The sequence below is a fragment of the Trichogramma pretiosum genome, unplaced genomic scaffold (assembly GCF_000599845.2).
Source record: "Trichogramma pretiosum strain Unisexual culture from Peru unplaced genomic scaffold, Tpre_2.0 scaffold15, whole genome shotgun sequence".
NCBI classification, from domain to species: domain Eukaryota; kingdom Metazoa; phylum Arthropoda; class Insecta; order Hymenoptera; family Trichogrammatidae; genus Trichogramma; species Trichogramma pretiosum.
This window is the reverse complement of record NW_019641686.1, coordinates 373,518-397,933: the sequence shown is the minus strand read 5'-3', so window position 1 is coordinate 397,933 and position 24,416 is coordinate 373,518. Positions and strand designations below refer to the sequence as shown.

Sequence of the window (24,416 nt, the reverse complement as noted above, 5' to 3'; positions counted from 1 at the left end):
CGATGGATTGTGAAATAAAACTAACTTGCTTCTTTCTCCAGCGAGTAAGTCGACGACGCGCCCCCGTTATCCTATATATACCAACGCAACTGCAGTTCAACTACTCTGCCCGACTCGAGCTTCGTGTATAGTAGCCTACACACACATACATATAAGCGTGCTAAATCACATTCTCTCGACTCGAGACCGACAAATTTTCCTTCTTTTCTTCCATCCACCTCTGCTATGTGCTTCTACCTTTTTTCCAACTGTACAGCGTACATTTCTCGAAAAGTTTATTTTTTACTCCCTGCATGAATGTTTTCAGATCATTATAAAAAAATTTGCTACTTTACAAAATTTATTGTATGAGGTATTATTCATAAAAACGACGATTACAATCCAGGCTATTTTCCTCGACAAAAAAAGAAGCCTAATAAAATGAAAGCCAAGCAGAGAGAAATAATGGATGGGTCGGGGATCTCACAGGAAAGCGGCAGTTTGAGGCAGAAAAAACCAAAAGCACAGATTGCTTATCGACGAGCAAAGAGAGATAGAGAAATATAACCCTCGATTGATGTTGCGACATTTACGAAGTTTAGGGGTTTTCAAGTCATTTTCCGATGAAAAATGCTCGAGCAAAGTGGCCGTCACGCGTCGCGACTCTCTTCCGATTTACGTAAGCGTACACCGACATCCAACGACTTCCATGCCATTGAGCCTTAATAATGAATGAAAGGTTCTTTTCCTCCCGCTTTAAATATGCACGTAAAATCGATGCTCTCGCTTACTGGAACTTTTGCTCGATATGTGCGGCACAGGCGGAAAAAGTAGAAGGATACTAAACCGATGCATAAAAACACTCGCTGTAAGTTTAAAAAATTTACTTGACACATCGTTTTTATGTTTTTTTTTATTTGGTCAAATATCACATTGTAGTCTTTATTCTCTGGAGTCATGCATTTCAACTTATTTTATACATAAACTATGTTAAATGCTTATCGCTCATTGCATGGCCAATTGAAAAGCAATCCTTGTTTACGCATACATACAAACTTTGAGACAATCATTCATACATCTTACATAACTATATTTACATTTTTTTAAATTATCGAATAGAAATTATCACATAGCACACATGGCTCATTTAATGGATCAGGCCTTTTCAAACCATTGTGAAAATTTGCCTCGACGGTGGGCAAGGGCTACGGTCGAAACTGAACAAGCCCGTGGAGATGTAGGACGGAGTCTTGGGTAGATTTGAGTCCATAGCATTGCCTTGGAGCTGAGAGTGCCTGCTCACTCCGGCCAATGCAGCTTCGATCTCGCTTGTTCTTTCGTTGTCAAGCCACTCGCGGCGCGCGTCCGATACGATCATCCAGAAGTAGGCGCTAAGTACTGGAAAAAAAGAGAAAACAATTTTTTATAAATTTTTATTCATCTATTGGATATTTTTGTGATTTTCCAAATAGACTTACAAAGATAGGCGCTGCAGGCGGGAATATACCAGCCCGATTTATCGTAGTTTTGACTATCCCCGCTCTTAGCCAATTGTATCATCAAAGCGAAAGTCTGGTCCGCGATGCTGATCATTTGTATGTACATGTATGGCAAAGTGTAGGATGGTTTACGCTGCAGAGTAAAAATCATCTTTAGTCTCGTATCATGTCGAAATTGATATTTGCAAAATTAACTAGCGCACAAGATCGATTCGTTAATTATTCAGGGAAATATGAGTACATTTCCAAAACGCGATCGCCTTGAGATACCCCGATGTTGCACACTCGATTGAAAATACATACATAATCTTAAAGTGTAACTTGTATTGAAAGTTTTAATTTGGTTGCGATCGATCGAATTAGCGGTCAATTATTGAAATTTTATTTAATCACGGATAAATACGGATTAATTATAATGATCTGTATTGCTTATTGAGCATTTGTTGAAATTCAATCGAGCTAGGCTTTTTCATCTCTTTTAATATAATTCAAAAAATATAGAGATTTGCAGAGCTGCGCGTCAAATTAAAAATTTAGTTTCAAAATTATCTAAAGCGACCACATTCTGGAAATTTGCCCACATAAGCGGTATTGTCTGATAAATTAATTATCTATGAATTGGTGTTTTAATTATACTTTTTGAATTTAGAGGTTTGTTACAACACATTACGATTTTTTTAATCGTGTATGAGTAATAAATTCGTCAATATACAATAAGTACGACCCAGGCGATACACACGCATGAGCGAATTTTATTTCAAATTGATGGCGTATAGAAAATGTGCATGGAAACTTACCAATAAAGCTCCCAAAGCTAAGAGCGCATTGGCAAACAACGAAATCAGCGTGTAGATGATCACGCACGTCATCAAAGCTTGGGCTGAAAAACAAAATACATTTTTTTCATCAAGCTCATTCGTGCACGCACTTCGAGTCTCATATAAAAAACAGTCAAACCCACCAGTTTCTACCACTTGCAGGTTACGCATTACGAAGGTCCAGTTTAAGCCGAACAAAACCCAAGACTCGATGGCAAGGATGAAGTCCTCCTCTTCCGGCCGGGCGAAGAAGTTGCTTACCAGCATGTTGATCATCAAGATCGACAAGGACTGCCATAGAAACGAACGAAAGATAAAAACATGTAATCATTTGAAATCGTTCCTACGATTGAGCAACTAAACTATAATCGAGTTCGTGATTGCACATAAACTCATATATCAATCTTTAATTATGATTAAAATTAAATCGCGCGCAGATATCTCTCTTTTCTTTCGTCGCGCGAGTGCGAGAATCAACAATGAAAAATTTCGCGCGCCGCTTATCGCTAATTTACAGAACAATACCTACATAGTTGGAGAACGAGAGAGGAAGATAACCGCGAGACGCAGCGAGTCTCGAAAATATAATATCGCATGACATTTGTAAATTTATCAACGAAAATAAACGAGGCGCGTCGACTGACACCACAAGTGTTACGTACATATACATGCAAATATAGATTTGCACCTTTATGTATAATCAAAAGTTTCCATTTAAAATCTTATTTATTATGCATGTTACGTGCGCACCACTTGGGTCGTACAAATCCAAGTACTCACCAGTCCAAAGGTACCGATCAGCTTGACCGCCAATGCCCGATCTACACAGCAGAACGCGGACATTTTGCCAAGGAAGGTTGAGAATTTTTCACCTTTTTCTCGCGGAAAAACTGCGGAGAATTTAACGCGTCCCGCGTTCGTGGCACACCGAGATCTCTCTAACACCGATTCAACGCTGACCGCAACAGAATACTGACGATGATCCGGTCCTTTGAGCAACTTGTATATATACTCGAAAACGAGGCAAACAGCCGTTGGAAATATCTATGTTTGTTCTTCTCTGTTTATATTGCTCGCCAAACCATGGGAAACTCGACGCTGCAGACTGCGTTCCGCCGATTCACTTGAATTTTTTCCAAAAAAAAAAACTTTCACTCTCACGCCTGCCTGCGTGTTTTGATGTAGACCACAGCACTAAATGATCACTTTAGTCTTACAAAAATCTATCGCTTCGAGATGCAAGAGGCGTATTTGTTGGCCTAGCAGCCCAGACGTGGTTCCGAGCGTTGCGACGGGTCCACTTGGCATTCTAGGTACGGTATGAGGCGGCGATGCGGTATTATTATTTATGCGAAAGATCACAGAAACGCTGCAGCGACTATCAACTCTGACGATCAATTTATGCACGGCGTTGCTTTTTTTTTAATGTCACAAGGCGAATTCTCCAATTTTACATTGCACCTGTATTGTCGCGACGAGCGTTTGATTTTCAATGACTCGTTATCGTGATAAGCGCCCGACTTTATAAGATTATTAATAGGCTCGTGCCAATACAACATATATACCTGTACATACACGTACGGAGCAATGTGTACCGAAGCAAAAGTTTTGCTTTTACGAATGAACGAGAATCGAGACGAGATAATTTTCAGCGGCAGCAGGCGACGCATGTGTTCTTAATTAAATAAACCGAATGTATAGCAGAAGATGGAATAACAGAGCTTGTGACTCGATGGCGCTTTCGTCGCTCCCGCCGCCCACCGGCCCACCGCGTGGTGCTGCCTGCTGCCTATCGAAACTTCAGCCTACTGCGGCGGCTGCTAGTTGCTACATTGTAAACACGTGCTTTTTAGGTTAATCTATACACAAGTGCACTGTATTTTTGTATAGTTTTGACAGGTTCTTTGGATTTTTTATACATAACACGTTAAAAATGGATATTTGTTTAAATGTCGTGAGTGGAGAGAGAAAAAAGAAAGTAAAGCCAGCTGCATATTTTAAAAAATCAGCAGTGGCAAAAAGCAAAAAATTTTCTCGGCAGAGAAATGACGCCGAAGACGCATTTGTTCCTAACAATTCTATTAAGGCAATTGTCAATAGAAAGAGAAAAATTTCCGATGGTAAGTGATTCTTTTCGTAGTACATTTTATAATTCAACAACATTATTATGTAATAATAGGTGTATAAAAAGTATGTGTTTGTTATTTTCAAAATGCTGGTAATGTCCACTTGTCACTTTTTGATTATTATTGAGGGGCACAGTGAAGATAAATATTGTAAATATGTTATAATATTTTATAATCCCGAAATTGTTTTAAATCAATTGGTGCTTATATTCTAGCTGTCAACACTACATCAAGTACTCAGCAGCCTGATGCACATGTTACTGCAAACTCCAAACCCATAGTGTCTAAAGTGCAAGAATCATCTGCCAAACAACAAGTAACAACGAGTATTTCTCAAAATTCCCAACAGAAACAAGAAAGCTCTCAAAAAATGGATACAGGCGATAAAGTTCAAGCTGATCTTAAAAGAAAGTTTTCGACACCAGAAAACAAAACTGGTCTTATGTTAAATGTTAATCAAGAATCAGATGGTGCTCCTCTTAATAAGAAAAGGAAATTTGGCACAGATAGTGCTAAAAGACCTTTTGAAAAATTTAATGACAAAACAAGAAGTGACGTACATGCAAGTGACCAGAATTCAAAACTTCATTCAAAAAGTGGTAAAATATCTTCTCTGTTTGGAAATAACCCTATTGTTCCACACATAGGTCAACGTTTTGTAAGACCTATTGATGAAAAAGTTTTTACTGCTGAAAAATTCAGTGATCTTAATATTCACCCTCATGCAGTAGCAAATTTAGAACAAAATTTTAAGATTACTAAGATGACGACTGTACAGAAAAAAGCAATACCAGTAATTATGTCTGGCAAAGATGTTTTGATCAGATCTCAGACAGGTTCTGGTAAAACTCTTGCTTATGCCCTACCCATTATTGAAAAATTACAGAGTGTTAGACCAAAGCTACACAGAAAGTGCGGTATTAAAGCATTAGTAATCGTACCAACAAGAGAATTAGCGCAGCAAACATACAATTGCTTTTTAAAATTAGTCAAGGTAGGTGAAGAAATTTTATTTACATTCACTACATAAACATACTTTTAAATTAATTTATTTATTTTTAGGCATTTGTTTGGATAGTTCCTGGTATTGTAGCTGGAGGAACTAATAATCATAAAGAAAAAGATAAACTAAGAAAAGGCATTAATGTATTAGTAGCTACTCCTGGAAGGTTATTAGATCACATCAAATCCACAAAAGCTTTAACGTTGGATTCTGTTCAAACATTAGTGTTAGATGAAGCTGACAGAATGTTTGATATGGGTTATGAAAAAGATATATCAGCGTAAGTGAATAATTTTGTACACTTATTTAAAAGTGAATTTGGGTAATGAGAATGATGAATTTATGTTACAGAATTGTAGAAGCTCTCAAAGGGGCAGAACCAGAATCCAACAATTCTGATTACAATCCTATGCAATTGCTCAAGCAGCATATCAATCCAGATGAACAAAAAGAGGATGTTGACAAAGACATTGTCGGAAAAAAGAATGAAGACAAACGTGAAGTTGAAGACGAAGATGAAGACGAAGATTCTGAAAAAAAGAAGCAGATAGAAGAGGCTATAAAACGATATCACTCTGGCAGTGAAGATGAATCAGACGATGAAAGCGACAAACTTCAGAAGAAATCAGTTACTGATGATAAAAAATCTGAAGAAACAGATGTATCACCCTCCAATGATAATTTATTCCGGAGACAAACAATTCTTTTATCTGCAACATTAACCCAAAAAGTGGACAAGCTTGCTGGGTTAACTATGAAAAATCCAACATTTGTTGATGCTGCTAAAGATAACATAGAAGCAGTAAACGGTGATATGAGTGAAGTGAATGAAGACTGGGTAGTACCACAAACTGTAACTCAGAGTTATATTGTAACTCCTCCTAAGCTGAGATTGGTAGCGTTGAGCGCTTTTATTGCTAGCAAATTTCAGGTAAAAACTCATTTAGTTTTTTACTTCTCCATTTATTTTGACAACAAGCAATGAATATATTTATTTGGGATTTTTACAGTCACAGAAAAGTCACAAGATGTTGGTATTCATGGCAACGCGGGGTATGGTTGAGTTCTATACAGAAATTTTGTCTACAGTTCTGTGCGAACCTGACAACGAGGAATACGGAGTAGGTTTGAATACTCTGGATAACGTGCAATTTTTCAAATTACACGGAGACATGGCCCAAAAAGACCGAGACAAAACATTTAAAGATTTTTGCGCAGCTGAAAGTGGCGTACTTCTCAGTACGGTAAGTTTTTATGGTTCTTATCAGTTATTGAATAACGTCTGTTTATGTGTCTAATGATAAATTTTGCGCGTTTGTTTTGCGTAAGTGCGCAAATATTGAATTTTTTCTTCTTTTTTTTTTTCTTTTTTCGTAAACAATTATTCGTCGCAAGCTATTCGTGTGACAAATTGGAGCAAAAAATTTCATTGTAAAGAGGTTTTTACACAACTGTAATTCTCTGTGAGACTCGAAGGTGGCCAATTTTTTGTCCCCTCTCTCTTTCTCTCATTGCTCTCGTTAAATTCCATTGCTATTATAATTTCTTGCACGAAAATACAACTCTTAAAATCCTCGCTGGAACAATAGCAACGACACTGCAAAATGACCTCTTAAACTCAAAAAAACTCAAAAAACACAAAGGGCCTTTTTGACTGCGGTACCGCGTGTATCTCTCTCTTTCGAGGCGCATTCACAATCAAAAAAGGGAGTATCTCTCTCTCTTTCTACCTACATATATACACGAGTGGCGGGCTTATTACGAGCGAGCGAAGAAAGACAAAAGCGCGCAACCGGAGCTGTAAATTAACCAGCGCGCACATCCTCTTTTCCTGTCTTTCTCTCTCTCTTTCTCTGTGCCTTAAAAACGAAATTAAATACGAGCTTCTCGCCAAAAAAAAAGCCAACACGTAGGATACAGCAGTTGGTATTATAGAGCTGTAATTAGAGTAACAGGCCATGGATATTAGTAAACATTTCGCACAGGTACGCGTATGTGCGTACTCGGTGCACTTGTGCTCGCGGGTTGTATTCGAATCGGACTGTAAAATCGCATATTCTCCGCTGCCTCCCTCTTCTGTCGCGCGCTCCCAATGACATGTGCTGCATAGGAGCTTAATGCACCTACATTGTTTAACGAGCTCATTATTACTCGTCTTTTTCATTTTTTGCCCCGTCCCGTGCAAATATAACGACTCGAATTGTGTATACTTTGCATACGCACGCATGTACATACAGTCGAGCAGACACGCGTTCCTCTTTGGGAAAATTGTTCGACTCGGCAAGCGCGGGCGCGGGCGCGTGCACTTACGAACGATCTGGCAGTTCGTCAAAATGTTTGCCAACTCTCGAACTCTTTGTTTGTTTGTTTACTTCTAGTAGTGATAATTGCGATTTGCTCGTCTCAGTCACAAGTTTATTAAATATTGTTGAAAAAACGAGCCCGTCTCTTGAGTGCCCTCGAGATAACGATAATAATAACTCGTGCTCTTTCGCAGATGAATGAGCAGCGCAAAGAAGCATTACCCGAGAGCTGCAACGTATAGGCAACGATTGAATCGAGCTTCAAATTAGCTTTCTTTCTCGGATCGCGTCGATTCAATTAATCTCTGGCGATGCAATTTAAGGAGTTTCTACGTAATCGCGCGCAATTACTCTGCATCTCTGCTGCTGCTGCTGCAGTATCTGTGACGGCGCATGCCGCGTTAATTTTTAAACAGCTTTTCTCGTCTATCATTCCAACTAATAATGTTCGAGTGCGACGGAGATAGAGAAAGACTAGGTATATATCACGTCAATGACGAGGTAGCATGTACATATGTGTACACTTAATCTCATTATGTTTGTTTCGATAAAGACAAGCAGTCATACCACGAGAAATATGATCTTTTCATATTGCCTGTCTGCACAATATAAGTATGCACGATCATCGCGACTGAGTTCGCAATGGGACGAAGGAAAAAATAACAATCATTTCCAGATTGTCGCGTGTCCAACAGATGTACAATGACCGACTTTTGCCGAGCAGTCTCTATTATATATCCAAGATAAATAGCTAATCAGTTTCGTAAGACTCTCTGCAGTGCATGTATACGCGCAAACAATCAAGTCAAATCACAAATGAAAACAGCCGCGAGGGAAACTCATTTTCGATAATTTACTCTTTTTTTCATTCGCATGCATCGAACTTTCTCTAAACATACACCAACTTACGTACGTAAATTTTTCGAGGAAAAAAATCTCTACTTCTCACGCGCAGTCCGTAGGTACTATTATTCATGCATGTATACAGCGGCACTATATGTAGAACTTATGGCATCGCGTAATGTGAGTGGCACACTTGTTTTCTCTAATTTTGACATTTTCCATTGGCTCGAGAGGCAGCAATGGGTTATAGGCATATTTTCGCATGAAGAGCCTTCTCACCAAGGCATTATATGTATTTATATAGCATATATATGATATGCAGATAGAAAAACGAACGCGGCGGTGGCAATTTGTGCGTCGGCGAGAAACGTGGGAGCGTCAGGCAGGCATGAAGAGTCGAGAGCTTCGAGTTATATAGGTACCAAGACTACCAAGTAGCAGCAGCGGCAGTTCATAACGTAACGCGCATTCGATCATCTTCGAACGTGATTGCGGTTTGGCAAAACTCGTCCGCGTGTGAGACTGCCACACGAGCCCATCATGCAGCATGTGTACCTCGTACTTTTACAAGCTTCTGTCTTGAATGCTCGCGCGCATACTTGCTTCTTATTCTTATTATTATTACAATCCGTGCATATGTGCGTGTGCGTTAGCATTCGAGATCCGAATGACCGGCGAAAACAAAAGATCTTCGACTATAAAGATATGCGCGAATGAATAAGCGATATGGGTATATAGCTCCGATTTTTCTTGCGGTCGATCATCACGCGTTTCTCGTTGTATTAGTACAGGTAAATTCCTCGGATGCGTCATTAGAAATTTAATCAATTTTTTATGCTTTTCTAATTCTGTGCAGTTGTTTAATTTTTTTTCTCATCCTTATTCTACTGCGTAGCCGATAAAATATGTATTCGATCGGTGCGTAAAGAGCGCTCGGCTCGGAATGCGGTCCTTGCGATCTTTGCACGTAACTATTAAACATATGCTCCGTAAAAAAAACAGTAAATAAATGAAACAAAACAAGCAAACGAATATGGAAACTAATCATCCCGTGGTAAACACAGGGCGCAAGCAACTACTCGAAAAATAACAAAGAGGCTGGTCGAAAAGACACCGCCCGCGCGGTACCGCCGCCAACAACAAGGATACCCGTAGCGCAGAGACTCGCGCGCCGCAGGATTTTATATATATGCACTTTAAACGGCCGAGAGCCTGATCTATGGCACGAGTGAGATGTTCTGAGTGGCCATTTTTCACCGATCGCTTTATAATAATATTCCATATCTCGGCGGCTCAGCGGTGTGCATACGCGCTGGCTGCACTTGTTCTTATTATATGCACGTGGTAGTAAACGATCCACTTTGGAGCCGAGCAAAGGATATTATGTATGCGCCTCGGACGAGCTTATATGTATCCAGTGGCAGCTACACCGTAATTCCGATGTTTAATACTCACGCAAGACCGGCTTCGGCTTTTTCTTCTTCTTCTTCGTCGTCGTTTCTTCTTACTCCTCGCGACTCCACAACTGCAAATTGGCTCCATATCCGAAAGCTATTAATTGCCCCGATTGACTTATTAATTTCAGCGACGATACGACACGAGTTCATACATGCGTTTCATCGCGATTACGAAATAGACCCTTGATTATTCTCTCCATCTCTTTTCTCGTGGCAGTATAACGAGTAAATGTCAAATGACACAATCATAGCTAGTTACGTGCACCGATGCGCTTTATATACTTGGCGGCGTTGCTGCTCGCGATTGTTCATGCAAAATCAATCTTTCTGTGCGCGTGTGCGAGCTTCTATACGCGTAGTGCACGCGAATCGCGATCACGCGAGTGAGAGTACCTAATAACGCAATTTATATTTATGTACTCGTTATATCGATCTCTCTCTCTTTTATCGTATGCACGCAGTCTGCGAATTTCAAGGTTTTATCGGGTCTTTCGACAAATATACGCGTTTACGTATTGGTTTGAAAATAGAAGTAAACCATGCGCTAGGAGGAATTTCGGAGACGACCCTCCCATAGAGCCAAGTGCAGCCTCGTACGATGGACCCGCGCGGGTCCAACCTCGACCGTGCACATTACAAGTCTCGCCGGGCGAGCGACGAGCTCGAGCGGCCACAAAAATATTATAAGCGAGCGATTCGTTTTCGCAGCGGGGACGCGCCACTGCTATAATTTCGCCGCCAGACTTTGCTGCACCGTAAAACAGCCTTTTGTAAGACATTTGTTAAGCAACCCTGGACTTCTTTTTAACTTCTACGATTTCTTTTTTCCTTCCTTTTTCGACATTTTCGAAACTGGATTATCTTATTAAATTTTTGAACTCTGCGAGTTATACTTAACCGACGCAAGATTTGAATAAATACAATGCACAGCTGCAAATTATTCAATTAGAAAAAAAATTAAAGAGTAACGTGCGTTGCCTTGATTTTTAATGCTTTTTTTTACCAAATATATGATTGTTACAAATTCTTTCGATACAATGACAATATTTAGCTTCAGAAAAATGGCTTTTTGATTTATCATCGCTTTGGATATTCCATATTTTTCGCATACTCATTTTACTTTGTACGTTACAAACAGTATTAATCAGTCAGTGGAATATTAATTGAAAATCGGTAATGTTTATTTTTTGATAAAGTATAATGACTTCAAAGTTGCTGAACTCTCAATAATATTTGACTGCTGCTTAATGCAGTGTAATGCGCATACTTTCACGATAAAAAAACCATTTAAAGTACTGTAAACAGTACTTGATAATTTCGCATTCCACATCGTCAACAAAACGTAACGGTCGTAAAAGAAAAAACCGTAACTCGAGTGCATCATTGTCAAACAATCGCTCGCATATGACTAATTGTGAATATTTCCACTTTTCAGGATGTCGGAGCTCGCGGCCTCAATTGGGAAGTCAACACCGTCGTCCAGTACACGGGTCCGACGTCGCTGAGCGACTACGTGCACCGAGCTGGACGCGCGGGACGTGCCGGCGCCTTGGGCTCGGCCGTGATCTTCCTCGTGCCGTCGGAGGTGGAGTTCGTCCGGTCCCTGGAGAGCCGTCGCATACGGATCAAGCAGGACGTGGACGTGGAAGTGATCCTGAAGGAGCTCATTGGCCGCTTCACGCAGCAAAACGACTGGAAGGCCGGCGCGACCAACCTGCAGAATAAGTTCGAGAGTTTGGTACTGGAGAATAAGGAATTCAAAACTATGGCGTTCAACGGTGAGTTCTGCGGCTTAAAATTATATCGTTATATTGACAGATTGGTGCGAATGTTTCCCTTAAGCGAAAAAGGAAGAAATTGAATCGTCGTAGATATGGTATCTCGTGGATGCTCGCAAACTATCAAGCCGTCGTCGTAAGCTAGATATGCAATATTACACATAGAACGAACACGCATCGTTCAGCGACGTTGCTGTCTACGTCGCGTCCCTGTATAATATGCAGTCACTGCCGTCGTTTTATAACGAGTTAACGAACAGTGACGAAAGCCAATTGTGTCGGCCTGCAATTTATTTCGAATTAGAATCAATCAAAGGAGCAGAGAATAATAAAGCGAGTTAGGCGTCTGTCTCTCCGTGCAATACATATAATTGCGAAGGAACGAGCCGAGCTCTCCATGCGTATAGAGGCGAAGCTCCTCGTCTTCCTACGCATGAGAGTCACGGCTGCGTGCAAAAATTAAGCCAATATCCCAGATACTTTGATAATAATTTATGTATATAATGCCAATAGTAGCTATCACCCAGCCACTCACTCGCGTTTCTGTGTGTATTATGTGCGTGTGTATACAAGAAGAGAGAAAGTCAAGCCTCGAATTATGCTATGATGTGTAGGGGGTGACGACGACGACGACAAGCTGAGCATCGTCACCGATGCTACACCGCAGTGTGTACGGTGTGCAGAGCAGCTCGGTTCAGCAACTACTTTACCCTTCGATATTTACATAGTCTATAGACTAGCGGGGGATGATGTTATTTGTTCTCTATACACACGAACCGACGCACTCACACAACGTATTCGCGTATACAGGCTCTATTAGGGTTATTACGTGCTCATACAGGCGACGAGCTATATACTAGTTGTGCCCGCTAGTCACTGGCGCTGCTTGGGCGCGGGTGCGGCCAGAGAAAAGAGAATTTATTTCGCGCAATAATAAATCCATTACGATGCTACTACTGTACTCTACATCACGGGGATGTGTTTTATCCTGTGTGTACACACACACACACACGCGCAGAGGAGGGGTTAGCTTAAAGATGCGCCGCCCTCGTGTTATACGAGATGTATGTATATTGGGTGTGCGTGTGTATAAAAAGAGCTACTGTACATGCTGCCAGTGCAGAGAGATTCGCACTCCGATTTGGGGAAGTTTTAGCTCGGGCGGGGGGATCGACTGTCTGTGTGTATTATCCTTCACGAGTCGCGCACGGAGTCTTTCTCTCTCGTTCTCTGTTTAAAATAAAACGAGCGGCAGCGGCAGCAGCAGAATCAATAGCGCGCGGCATATAAAGTTTACAACGGTACAAGTGCAGATATTATACATACGCACACGGGCGAGCGGCCACTCAAATATTCATGTGGCTCGAAAAAAGTTTGCGCCTTCGCAAATTCTTATCAATTATTTAGCGATTATGACTCGCTCGTATACTCGGGACTATATTCGTTTTTCTTATTAGCGGCGCGTTGCAGTCTTTGGTGCTTGCGCATATGAGATAGGATGGAAGCGCGAGCACGATCGTTATACATCATACGTGTATATATAGCCGAGCGAAATCAATCAGAGTGTATCATTTAAAGTATCCCGCCACCGCAGCGCCGCGGCGTGCAGCTCTCAGTGTTTATTTGCCTTGCAGCGGCAGCGGCAGCGAGGAACCAAAAAGGGGAGTTGGAGCTTGGCAGCTCACACACACGTATAAAATACAGTCACACACGAGCGCAGCGCCGACGTGCCATAAATCTTTCTAAAAGGTTTTCTGCGGCTTAGAATCGTTGTTTCGCTCTTCGCTTGCCTCGTTCGCTCGCTGTGTGGCTTATATCGTGCTTGTTTCGATCGCCCGAGAGCGAAAGAGAGAGAAAAAGAGAGGGCTAGCTTACGCCCATACACGTACGTACGTGCGCATGTGTGTGAATAGAGCTGATCGACACCGCAAACTTTGCGCTTGTAGGATTTTTGACTGACGCTACACAGCTAGCCACTTGACCACGTTTCTCTCTCTTTCTTTTTCTCTTTTAGCGCGCGATTCGTTGCAAAGCTTCGAGTGATTGATGAATCGATTGTCGTGTGCTAGAAATGCATGTGTGAGCGAGCGCGCCCTGTACATGTGTATTTATTGCAGATTGCCGCCGAGCACGAGTTTTCCCTCGGCGTGAAAAATCGTCATGATTAATTTATCAATGCTGGATTTGTTTAAATTTTTTCCCCGACTCGTAGGGTATATCGATTTCGAAAGCTGCGGCTGTTTGCCCTTCGCGCGTCTCATTAAGCCCCGTGCAGATTTGCAATTCTGCGCGACCATCTCGCAACTCTTTTATATGGGACTTTGGTGCGGCTTTTGTATACGTGATCGACTGCCAAGACAATAACAGTTATCCGCAGTGATACACCCTCTGGATTCTTTCTCTCTGACTCTCTCAAACTCGTTGGACGATTCATTTAATTGTCCCGCTCCCGACGACGACTATATTTCCGAAAAGCTCATGCTCTAAAAAAACTTGTATACAACTTGTGCTCCGCTGAATATATGTACGTAGCTACGGTGAGAGGGTGGGGACAACATAAAAGGGCCGAGGAAGTAGAAATCTCGCTAATTCGCTACATTATCACCCCGATGGAGTCGAACGACTCGACTATACTCTTTCTTTCACTAGCTGCTATACACGCTCTTATTCTCTCTCTTTCTCTCTCTTTCTGTATCTTTATGCGTCGACGGGGGGCACGATGATTGTGTGTGTACTATAGCGACCATAATATAACGCCCGAGATTCATCCGCTTTGGCGCCACCAAGTGGCGCGCAGAAAGAGAGAGAACCCTCGACATCGCTCCACTGCTTTGATTATTCTCTCTCTGTCTTTATCTGGTATAGTCTCTTAGTATCGTGTTGGCTCGTCTGAATTTGTCGTTCAGAGAGCGAGAGAAAGAGAATAGCTCACTGGACTGAATGATTAAAACGCGCCGATGATTCGTCGATTTAGATCTGCTTCGTGTACGGGGTAGGATGTGCCTCGCACACAACGATTGCGCTGCGGTCAAGCTCGGCTATACAATATAATGGGGCGAATGAATTTACGCGCGCCCGCGCATGTATTAATCTTCCGCTTAACGCGGAAATAAAGGAGGGATGCCCAGCGACATAGCCGCCGATGATTTTTCCGTATTTATCAACGAGAGCGCTAGTATAAAGGTGAGCCGTATATAGTTCAGGCGACGCGTCGAAGCGCGTCGGTTATTAATGATAATGCGCTCTCGCCTTTTCCTTCTTTTGTGCAGCTCGACGAGAGAAAGAGAGAGAGAGAAAAAAGGAACAAAGACCTTCTGCCAAGACACTGTCGTCTTTCTATTAGCGCCGGCGGTATATAAAGCCTCGCGCGCACATACGCGAAAGGCAATAGCACGAGGCATTGCCGCACAATCTAACCACTTAATGCGACTTCCGCCAAAGGCGCAGTAACTTAAGGCTTTGTGCTTTGCGCCACGTATATGGCACATATAATAGGGTAGCGATGCTGCGCGGCATTACAGTATGTGTGTGTGTGTACGCGGGAGGGATGTTTCATATACACGGCACAGACTCTCGGTACAATGCGAGATATATAAGAAATAAAGCTGCACTTATATTACATTAGGAACAATAGCGTGCGGCGAGCGAGAGCAAAGAACTTTTCCTTATATTTTTATCTACACGCGTAAGCAACAACAACGATAGAATTTATGTGCTAAATGGAGAAAAATATTTCTCTCCCCCGGTCTCTCCTCCTCGTATATCCGCTCAATTTCAAAAGCTCACCGACTTTTTTCTATCTCAAACAATCGTGCTCGCTATACAGCTGGGTAAATCAGCAGCAGCAGCAGCAGCAGCAGCGGGAGGCGGACGCAAAGTAAAACTTGTACTTCGGAGGCGCGTTGGTGCGATTTTCCTTCGCGGAATCGAGAGCTTTTCTTCCTCGCGCTGCGCGGAAATGCGCACTCTCAATGTATATAAGCGTGTGTTGCTAGAGAGCACGGAGCTTTAGCTATACTGCAAGTAGCTGTTGCTAGAAGCGCTCCAAACTTGTTGAGAATTATACATGTACTTTGCCGGAGCTTTTTTTATTACACTTGTACATTCTTGGGGCTCTCTTTTGCTTCGCTCCTCTCGCTCTCTTTTCCAAGCTCGATGCATGCTCTGTTTCGCGCTCGCTTTTTCAACTATTGAAGACTGGTATTGTGTAGGCAACTCTTCGACGTCGTTGACTACCTACGTATTATATAAAAATATGTTTCCCGAGAACACAACGGAGCACATATCGTAGCTCGAGCTTCGTGTAATTCAAGTCGTTGGCTAACGCTTCGTTTGACGAATGTCGCACGTGTATAAATGATATAAATATTTCACAAGCTCGATACACTACTCGTCGAGTGCTCGAGCCGATTCGTTTACATCAAAAACATTACTATATACGCGCACCCTAGCGCACGGGCCTACGTAATGTACTACTTTTCACGCTTTATAACATTCATGAAGCTATACTGAGTCGAGGAAATTTTCCATCGATGTATAAGCTCGATGACTAGTGCTTACATGTTCTAGGGCCGTTAATAAAGCGACGCTCCCGTAATTTCTTCGAGGGAAACTAGTATAAAAGCACATCGAACCTAAAGCCAACTTAAAGCATCACTTAACGCCTTAATTTTTTCTACTGTCTATATGTGCCTCGCTACTACATAGACCCAGTCAACTTTCGCACGACGCAGCAAGGCCACTATGTTATAGCACGTATAGATGCCTCTTCCGGCTTTGCAGCATCAGCATATAGTAGCATGTCGCGCGCACGCATGCACGAGCTTCGCACAATGAGCTTAAAAACTTTCTCAGGCACTTGTCTCCTTTGCTGCTGCTGCTGCTGCTGTTGATGCTGCTACGCGGGTGGAATGAACTACTAATGGCGTAGATGATAGCAAACTTGTATGCAGGATTTACACGCGCCTGCCCGATCGTGTGTATTATATACGTGTAATATATCGATGACTATCGAGTGAAGTAGTGGCGCCCCGTGTCTATGCTCTATAGCGCGACACGTGACGATGAATGAAGTATGAGGGTTGTTCCGCTCTCGGCTCGTTTATATATGCACGCGGCCGTGTTATTGCGGTGACGAGTTTGTTGCGCTTTGCGCTTGGCTCTCTGCGTAGCCGCCCTACTCTTCCACGCGTATTTTGGTGATTTAGTGGCTTGTGCATGTGTGTACGTACGTACACGTAAACACTTGAGCACGAGCGAAGTAATGATGCATGGCTGTGAGAAAATTACTGTAATATAGTTCATGTATCGCAGAATCATTTTAACGCGTTCGCGAGCGAGCTCGAGAGAGGGAGAGAGAATTAATTCCTATTGCAGCGAGAAATACGTGTACACTTGTGCACGAGGTGCGATGATAAATTTCTAGTCTCTCGAAATTTATACGATTTTGAAGAGTACATTAAAATAGCATTAGGCTACCAGGGCTCGGCGAAAGAGGAGCTCGGACAAGTGAGCGAGAAGTGCGATGCTGGTACTTATGGAAAAGAAAAAAAAATGACGAGTCGAAGCCCTCTCGAATCCTATTAAAATTTTAATTGAAACGTTAACGAAGCAGTGAGCGATGCTCCGCAGACGTCCATTAACACTCTCGACCTCTTGTGTTTCTCATAATAAAAAGCATTTTTCATTTCACCTGTACTGCTGCTGATGCCGATGCCGCCGTGTGTTGCACGTAACGCGCGCGCGCACGGGTGCACGTCGGATAAATAATGAACTCTCGTATACGTACGATGCATCGCACATATACAATGTTTTTATTTTTTTACTCTTTTCCTTTCTTTATACTTATTTTTTCTTTTGTTTTGTATTTTTCGCAGCTTACACGTCATGGGTGAGATTCTACTCGAGTTATCCGGTCGAGATGCGCAGCGTCTTCAATCGCAAGGAGCTCCACCTCGGTCATTTCGCCAAGAGTTTTGCCCTGAGGGAAACGCCGAGAGATATCGGCGGCGCTGCCAAAAAAGACCAAGACAAGAAAAAGACAGATCAGCGCAAGAGACATCAAAAACCTAACAACAGAAACGGCAACAACAAAAGACGAGGTAAGTTTTGGAAATTACTGTGACGATCGCATTAAAAAATTGCAGCAAAATATATAAATAATAACTTTATAATTCCTCCCGGGATTTATTATTTGGTTTGACGAGCGGATAAGTAATTAAAAATTAAACGAAACTCGAGCTGCATATGCGTAATTTTATGTAAGGACACCTTGAAACAACTGGACTAATTTGGGTATACAGTTTGGCGAACATTGGCAACGAATTAATAGCCGCCCGTTTTTACGAATTTAAAACGACCAGTTGATCATAAAAAAAGGGAACAACGTAAAAGAACGCAAAGGGTCACGCACACGTGCATAATACGTGAACGAGAAGCATCAAATCACAATCATACATTTGAACATGAAAGGCGTATTCGGTATTAAAACCCTGCCGCATCGGGCGAGAGAGAGAGAGACAGACGCGCGGCAGAGGTTCATCGGTACGGAAAAATTCAAATTAACCGCAGGCCGCTGCGAGGCCATCGGAGTATCGCCCCGATATTTATGCCGTGCGTATCCGCACATTATGCCAGCTCCCTCTTTTTTGGTAGTACGCAGCACGTATGACACGAATGTGTACGCATTAAAGAAACTCACTGCCTGTACGAAACTTGGAATGATTGTCCGGCTTTAATTCTTTTTTTTTGGGGCATAGTTGCCGGGCATTGGCAACGAGTCGCATCGTCCGCGATAATGACGATGATGCACTCTAGTCGAAGCGAACTCGAAGCCTGAAACAAAAAGAGAGAGAGAGAAGAAGGGGAGGATGAGGTACCCTGTATACATACGTGTAGCATATATAAGGTGGGCATCGATATTAAAAGTTAATGGCATGTTTCGGTTTAGTAGAAATGGTAGCAATGACATACGCGCGTTTTGCACAGAGGTCGAATATACTTGGCGGGCGAGTCTGCGATTTTGAAGTGCTGCAGGTGTCCCTGCGTGCACTCGTACTACACCCGTACGATGTTGGCTGTATTTGTGTGTACTGCGCCGGAAGCGCAGTGCGGTCGCTTAATAGTCCTGTACGCACAGACACATGGGCATCGGGATGCTTTAGGTATACATGGGATGGGAGGCATCATCGTCGTCGCGTGCAGCGCGCATATATGCGATTATATGAACAATACGACTCGAGCAGCAGCAGCGACGGAGCTGGTGGCAGCATATTATGATGGTAAGGTGATGCTGCATAAACTGGCATTATGTATGTGCAGACACACACACACACACGTGCAAGCGGAGTCGCAGAGATTCGTGACTCGTACGTGTAGATATAGAAACGCGCCTCGTATTACGGAGGACTCGTAGGTAGAATGCGCAGCGCGTCTCTGCAGATACGATGATGGTGACGGATAGCTTCTGCCTCCGCATTGCTTAAAGCACGCGGTGAGTGCAATTTTGATGCTATGCGTATATAACGTAGTAGGCAGGTAGCGCACACTCACACACACACACATCCTTGGCGTATACATTAGACTACTGTACTCGACGGAGATAGTTAGCCTAGAAGGATGGATGTTAGGTACGGAGCGAAGCTTGTTACGCTTTTCGAGCATGCCTCGGAGGGCTGCTTCTGTTTATATATCCTTGCTCATCGCCGGAATCACGTCTTTCTCTCCTCTGTCTTGATACGAGAGCTTTGTCGTCTCATGGAGCTTGGCTCTGATTGATTGATAGCGCGTGTAAGCGCGTACGTGTGTGTGTGTGTGTGTGTGTGTGTGTTGTTGCCAAGCTTGCGATCCTATTATATTACCTGCATACCAAGTTTAAATAAGCAATTGAAATTTTTAGAAACGTATTACTTCTTACGTATTTTAAACATGAATTCATTTGATTTTCTATTTTTATCGTTGATCATTATAAGAAGGCATAATTTTTGCCTTTTTCACGTAGTAAATATATCATACGCACAACACGCTCACTTGATCCATCGCGCGTTCATCGATGAGGCTATCGTGTGGGCACCTCGTCTGGCACTCACCTCAGCGAACCTTCGATATAGCGGCAATTTTGCTTTCATTATTCTATTATTTTTTTTTGTCATCATTCGTGATTGTTATCCGCGATCGTGTGCGCGCATCTTGGCATTGCTGCATCTCGTGTATAAGCAATGAATTATAGGAGGAGCATAGTATATAGGAGCAAGTAGGAGGAAAAGGAGGAGGAGGCGATGGTGGGTCGCAGAGGCGGAGAAGCTGCCGTTATAGATGCGGCATAAATGTATACTATGCAAGCGTGAGCTCAACGCGTTTCGCAAATAATAAACCTCTAAAACATATTTCGGGATCATTGCTCGTGACGATAGGATAATTTTTTGTTTCCTCTCGAAGGAACCTCTTTGATATGCCCGAGAGCGAGCTTTCGAATCAGGTTTAGGATAATTTTTTTAATACATTTGTAAATTATATTGAATTAATCCTATCGTCATAAATTGTATTTATTATTTATTGTTATAAAAATGAAGCCTGAAAAACTTATTTTTATCGAAAAAAATTTATTTTCAATTTTTTAAATAGATTTTAGAAATACTTTGGTTTTATCGGTATTTTCTTAGGGTTCAAGTAATTTTTGCAATATATTCATAGTGATTATAGTAATGATATGTCTATTCATAATATCTATTCACGTAGTATTCATAGTGATGATATTTCTTATTAAAAAGGGTACTGTTTTTTATGTTAGGTACTTTATAAATAAAAATGGGAATGATCAAATTTTTAGAAGAAAGCTCTTTGCCAATGCACTCACTTGTCTGTCTCTTTTCCTTCTAAGTTAATTTCAGACGAATAAGTTCGTGTTAGTATTGTAAAAATGTGCTATGGTTTTCCACTTTATAACGTTTATGTAAATGTACATTTTTTTCGTCAATTTTGTCAGCAGTACAGAATGAAAATCAGCCCTTTAGTTGCTAGTGTAAATGCTTACAAACAAAAGTAAAAATAAGAAAAGCGAATGAGTTATCGAAGCTTAGGTACGATATATATTTTGATACTGGAGCTCATAGTTGGTGTTATTAATAATAGGTGCATGGTGGGGCGTTTGTGTATATTTGGTGCTTCGTGGAGAATATAGGATACATAATGTGCTGTACAAGGCACTCTGAGAGTTCGTCGGCAAGTTTTTAATGGACGAAAGGCGGGCTATGGCGGCTTGGTGACGGTCCAATGAATCCGAGAGGCCGAGCTCGCGATTACCTCCTCTCTTTTCACTTACTCGCAGCTCCGAGCGCTGCTCCCCTCCATATATACCTTGTAATTTCGAGCGCAATTCACTCGTATCCTGAACATGATACATAGGTATACATATATGAAGTGACGCGCTTATGCATTGGAGTTGTGCTAACTCGATGCACGAGAGATGAGCAGCTGTTGCTGTGCGATTACGACGGCCAGAACCCGTAGCGACGAGAGAGGGGAATTATATATTCGAGAGCGAGTAAATAGGCACCGACTATAAATAATGACCGCTCCGATATATTATTTATAGTAGTTCGAGTGGTACTATGCGTATTGAGCTTTGGTGTGAAATGCATATAAACATGCATGGTACATAGGCGAGCGCGCAGGGATTGAGTTACGTTCGAGTGTGATAATGCGATTTGGGATTTTGTGTACGCTCGTGGCTGCCGACTCGTTTTTGTGCATACAGCACATCCATTGTAACAATATTGTATACATATACGTAGATATGCGTGTGATAATCAGATCATGCGCCCACTGTATACCAATTTTTTCAGCGCTTTTAAAATTTTCACATCTACGCGTACAAGTCACCGATAAGGACAAATGTTCATTGCAAAGATTTGATTTGAGTTCGCGCTAGTTTTTTCTCTACTCCGTTGAAACTATTGGCGAATAATACTCTTAGTTACAAACTGTATAGTTAAGCGAGTAACATGATATAATGATCGCGCAAACCAGTATAATCTAAATCATTCGTGCTTCGTTCTCTGTTTCTCTCTCTCTCTCTCTCTCTTTCTCGCGATAAAAAGTGATACCGCCATTCTCGGTAGGCATCGCGTGGATTGTCTCTCTCTCCGCATGTGCATCGCATCGACTCTCTGGCATTTAATAAGCTTCTGTCAAGTATCGAATTTCGTTTGGCATTATATCGGCGATCGTCGATACACGTATCGATACGTGCCGATGACGAACCGCAAGAACTCGGATGAGAAGAAAAAAAAAAGTCATCCTCGAATCTTTTTGTCTTTCGAAATTCCACGTTTTATTTCTTCCTTTATCACACGGAGGCGCGTTGCATACACGGCATACGAGTGTCAGGTGGTGCACGCAGGTGCTCGTGCCAACACTTCGCTCGAGATCTCTCTTATAAATACGCACTGAACACATTCACGTATACGAGTATTATCGCGTGCGTTGTGTATACTCTGAGGTCACTTACTGATGGCTGCACTAATAGGCCTAATGCATAATGTCGCTTTTATATCGTTGGGGTGAGTAATTTCGGTCGAAAGCCTATTTGTTATTCCGATGCCTTATCAGGGACCACGCACGTATGCTGCTGCAGCGCCGGTGCCGTTGTTTTGTTCCGTTGCGACTGCAGTGCGTATGTGTACTGCACACGCGGGGCAAGCGTTGAAATGGAATCGTACATCTGTGAACTGCTACCTCGAGTTCGGTTAATCGAGCTATTTTAGCTTTTCATACGAGGGCGATTCCAACTTGCGCATATGTAATATTTTTAATTAGCTTTTACGTCCTATTCCATTTGTATATCAAAGCTTAGGGCCTTTTCTTTGATTTTATCGACAATCAAATTTATTTTTTCGTTACTGATCATGAATTTTTAATTATGAGAATGATCAGAAAAACAACTTTAAGTATTGAATTTCCTAAAGATACTTCTACATATCAAGTAAACAATATGTACTTACGAGACATTTTTTCATGAACTTTTTTTTATGAATGAAATCCTAATCAATAAAACAAAAAAAAACAAGATACAATTATTGTGAAAAAAATGTGCAAATTTTTAAGAAATAAAATAAACATGTTAATTTATTTATGAAAAACAATATAAATATTTTCCTTGTGCATTATATAGAATTTGAATCATTAAAAAAAAATTGATTTTGGAATTCAATTAATCTTAATATAAATACAACGATCCGAATCTCATTTTTAAGGTTTAATTTCTTAGTAAATGGTCTGAAATTTCTGAAATAATTAAAAACTTCTCAGTTAATACTATACAGTCGAGTGATTTGGTTTTATTTAAGAAATTTTAAATATTAAATCTATATTTTGACACTAAATAGGCTTTTTAAATCTGTTGCAGATTCCATGGGACATAATAACAACAAAGGGCCGAGAAAACAATTCAACATGAAAACATCAGAATAATGTTAATTTGTTCCAAGGACATTTATTTGTAAATAGTTATTAGTTTTGTAAAATATATATTTATTTTAAGAAGCTATAATTTATTGATGAACTTTTATTTATCCATCCATGTTTACCAAAAAATCTTCCAAAAACTAATAATCATGTTTATTTTTATTCTGAATTATAAAATAATTATTTAGATTCTCGTACTAGGTAAATGATTTATTAAATCGATTTGTTTATATCATAAATTGCCTCGCCACGCCGTAATTACCCCCGTGCCCACCATAATTTACCATTTTGAAAAGCAGCTACGTAATTATTCAAACCTACTAGGTAAACATCTTTATTATTCTAACGTTAAAAAACTTTTGAAATTAATGGCATAATGAGCATAAAAGCTCAATATGATTGAATACGCGCCACATATCACGGGGCTTTTACGAAAAATTTCAGCATGCACGCGTGACAAATCGCAGACTAAAAATTGCAATTAATTTCGCGTGCATACACACATACACACAAACACTCTGTACATAATGCATCAGTGAAAGAACAAAGCATTTTGCGCGCCGTCCCGCAGAACCACGAGCAATGATGACGATGGTAATTACGAAAAGCTGAGAGCCTGCGTGGTCCGCACAATTCTCGGCCCAGAGACTGTGTACCGTGTATACTTGCATACTATTTGCCCGGCTAATGTCCATGCGAAAAGGCGAAAAAATTTTGCACAATCGGAGAGTCATATTCTCAACTTACAATACATAACTTGATATAAGAGGGCGCGAGTTGAGCTGCGCAGCGGTGTGATGATTGATATCGGCGGTCGCGCGCACATTGCACAAAGAGACTTTGCAGGCGCATATAATGCCACGAGGAGGTGCGAACCATTTGTAATTGCGCGTTCTAAAAAAGCCTTTCTCTGCCTAATTGTTCATATTAATGTTTAAATATAATACAAAAATTTGCAAGCTTCTAAAAGATGTTGATTCGTTCAATCTCATTTGCGACAACTTTTATTCGTGGTCAAGATATAGATACTTTCTCTGATTACGCTGTAAATGTTAATTTCAGGTTCTAATAAAGCATAATCGTGAAAATTACGTAGCAGTCGAGTCATTGAAGTACAAGAATAAAAGTGCCTTTTCTCAAGCTAATG

General features: G+C 41.3%; 2 protein-coding genes across 2 annotated transcripts; one reads left to right on the top strand and one right to left on the bottom strand.

Annotated features, from left to right (window-relative positions):
• Window positions 1-874: 874 nt before the first annotated feature.
• Window positions 875-3,970, bottom strand: LOC106650062. Its single transcript, XM_014367844.2, has 5 exons — window positions 3,077-3,970; window positions 2,440-2,587; window positions 2,276-2,358; window positions 1,458-1,611; window positions 875-1,377 (listed from the first exon to the last, which is right to left on the bottom strand). The coding sequence occupies exons 1-5, from the start codon at window positions 3,137-3,139 to the stop codon at window positions 1,145-1,147; spliced, it is 681 nt and encodes a 226-aa protein (XP_014223330.1). The 5' UTR covers window positions 3,140-3,970; the 3' UTR covers window positions 875-1,144.
• A 142-nt stretch (window positions 3,971-4,112) lies between these two features.
• Window positions 4,113-23,292, top strand: LOC106650030 (probable ATP-dependent RNA helicase DDX31). The gene is made up of 8 exons (XM_014367807.2): window positions 4,113-4,416; window positions 4,638-5,416; window positions 5,485-5,705; window positions 5,777-6,356; window positions 6,436-6,669; window positions 11,464-11,806; window positions 17,683-17,907; window positions 23,211-23,292. Exons 1-8 carry the CDS (start codon window positions 4,230-4,232, stop codon window positions 23,273-23,275), a joined length of 2,634 nt encoding a protein of 877 aa, XP_014223293.1. The 5' UTR covers window positions 4,113-4,229; the 3' UTR covers window positions 23,276-23,292.
• The last annotated feature ends 1,124 nt before the right edge of the window (window positions 23,293-24,416 follow it).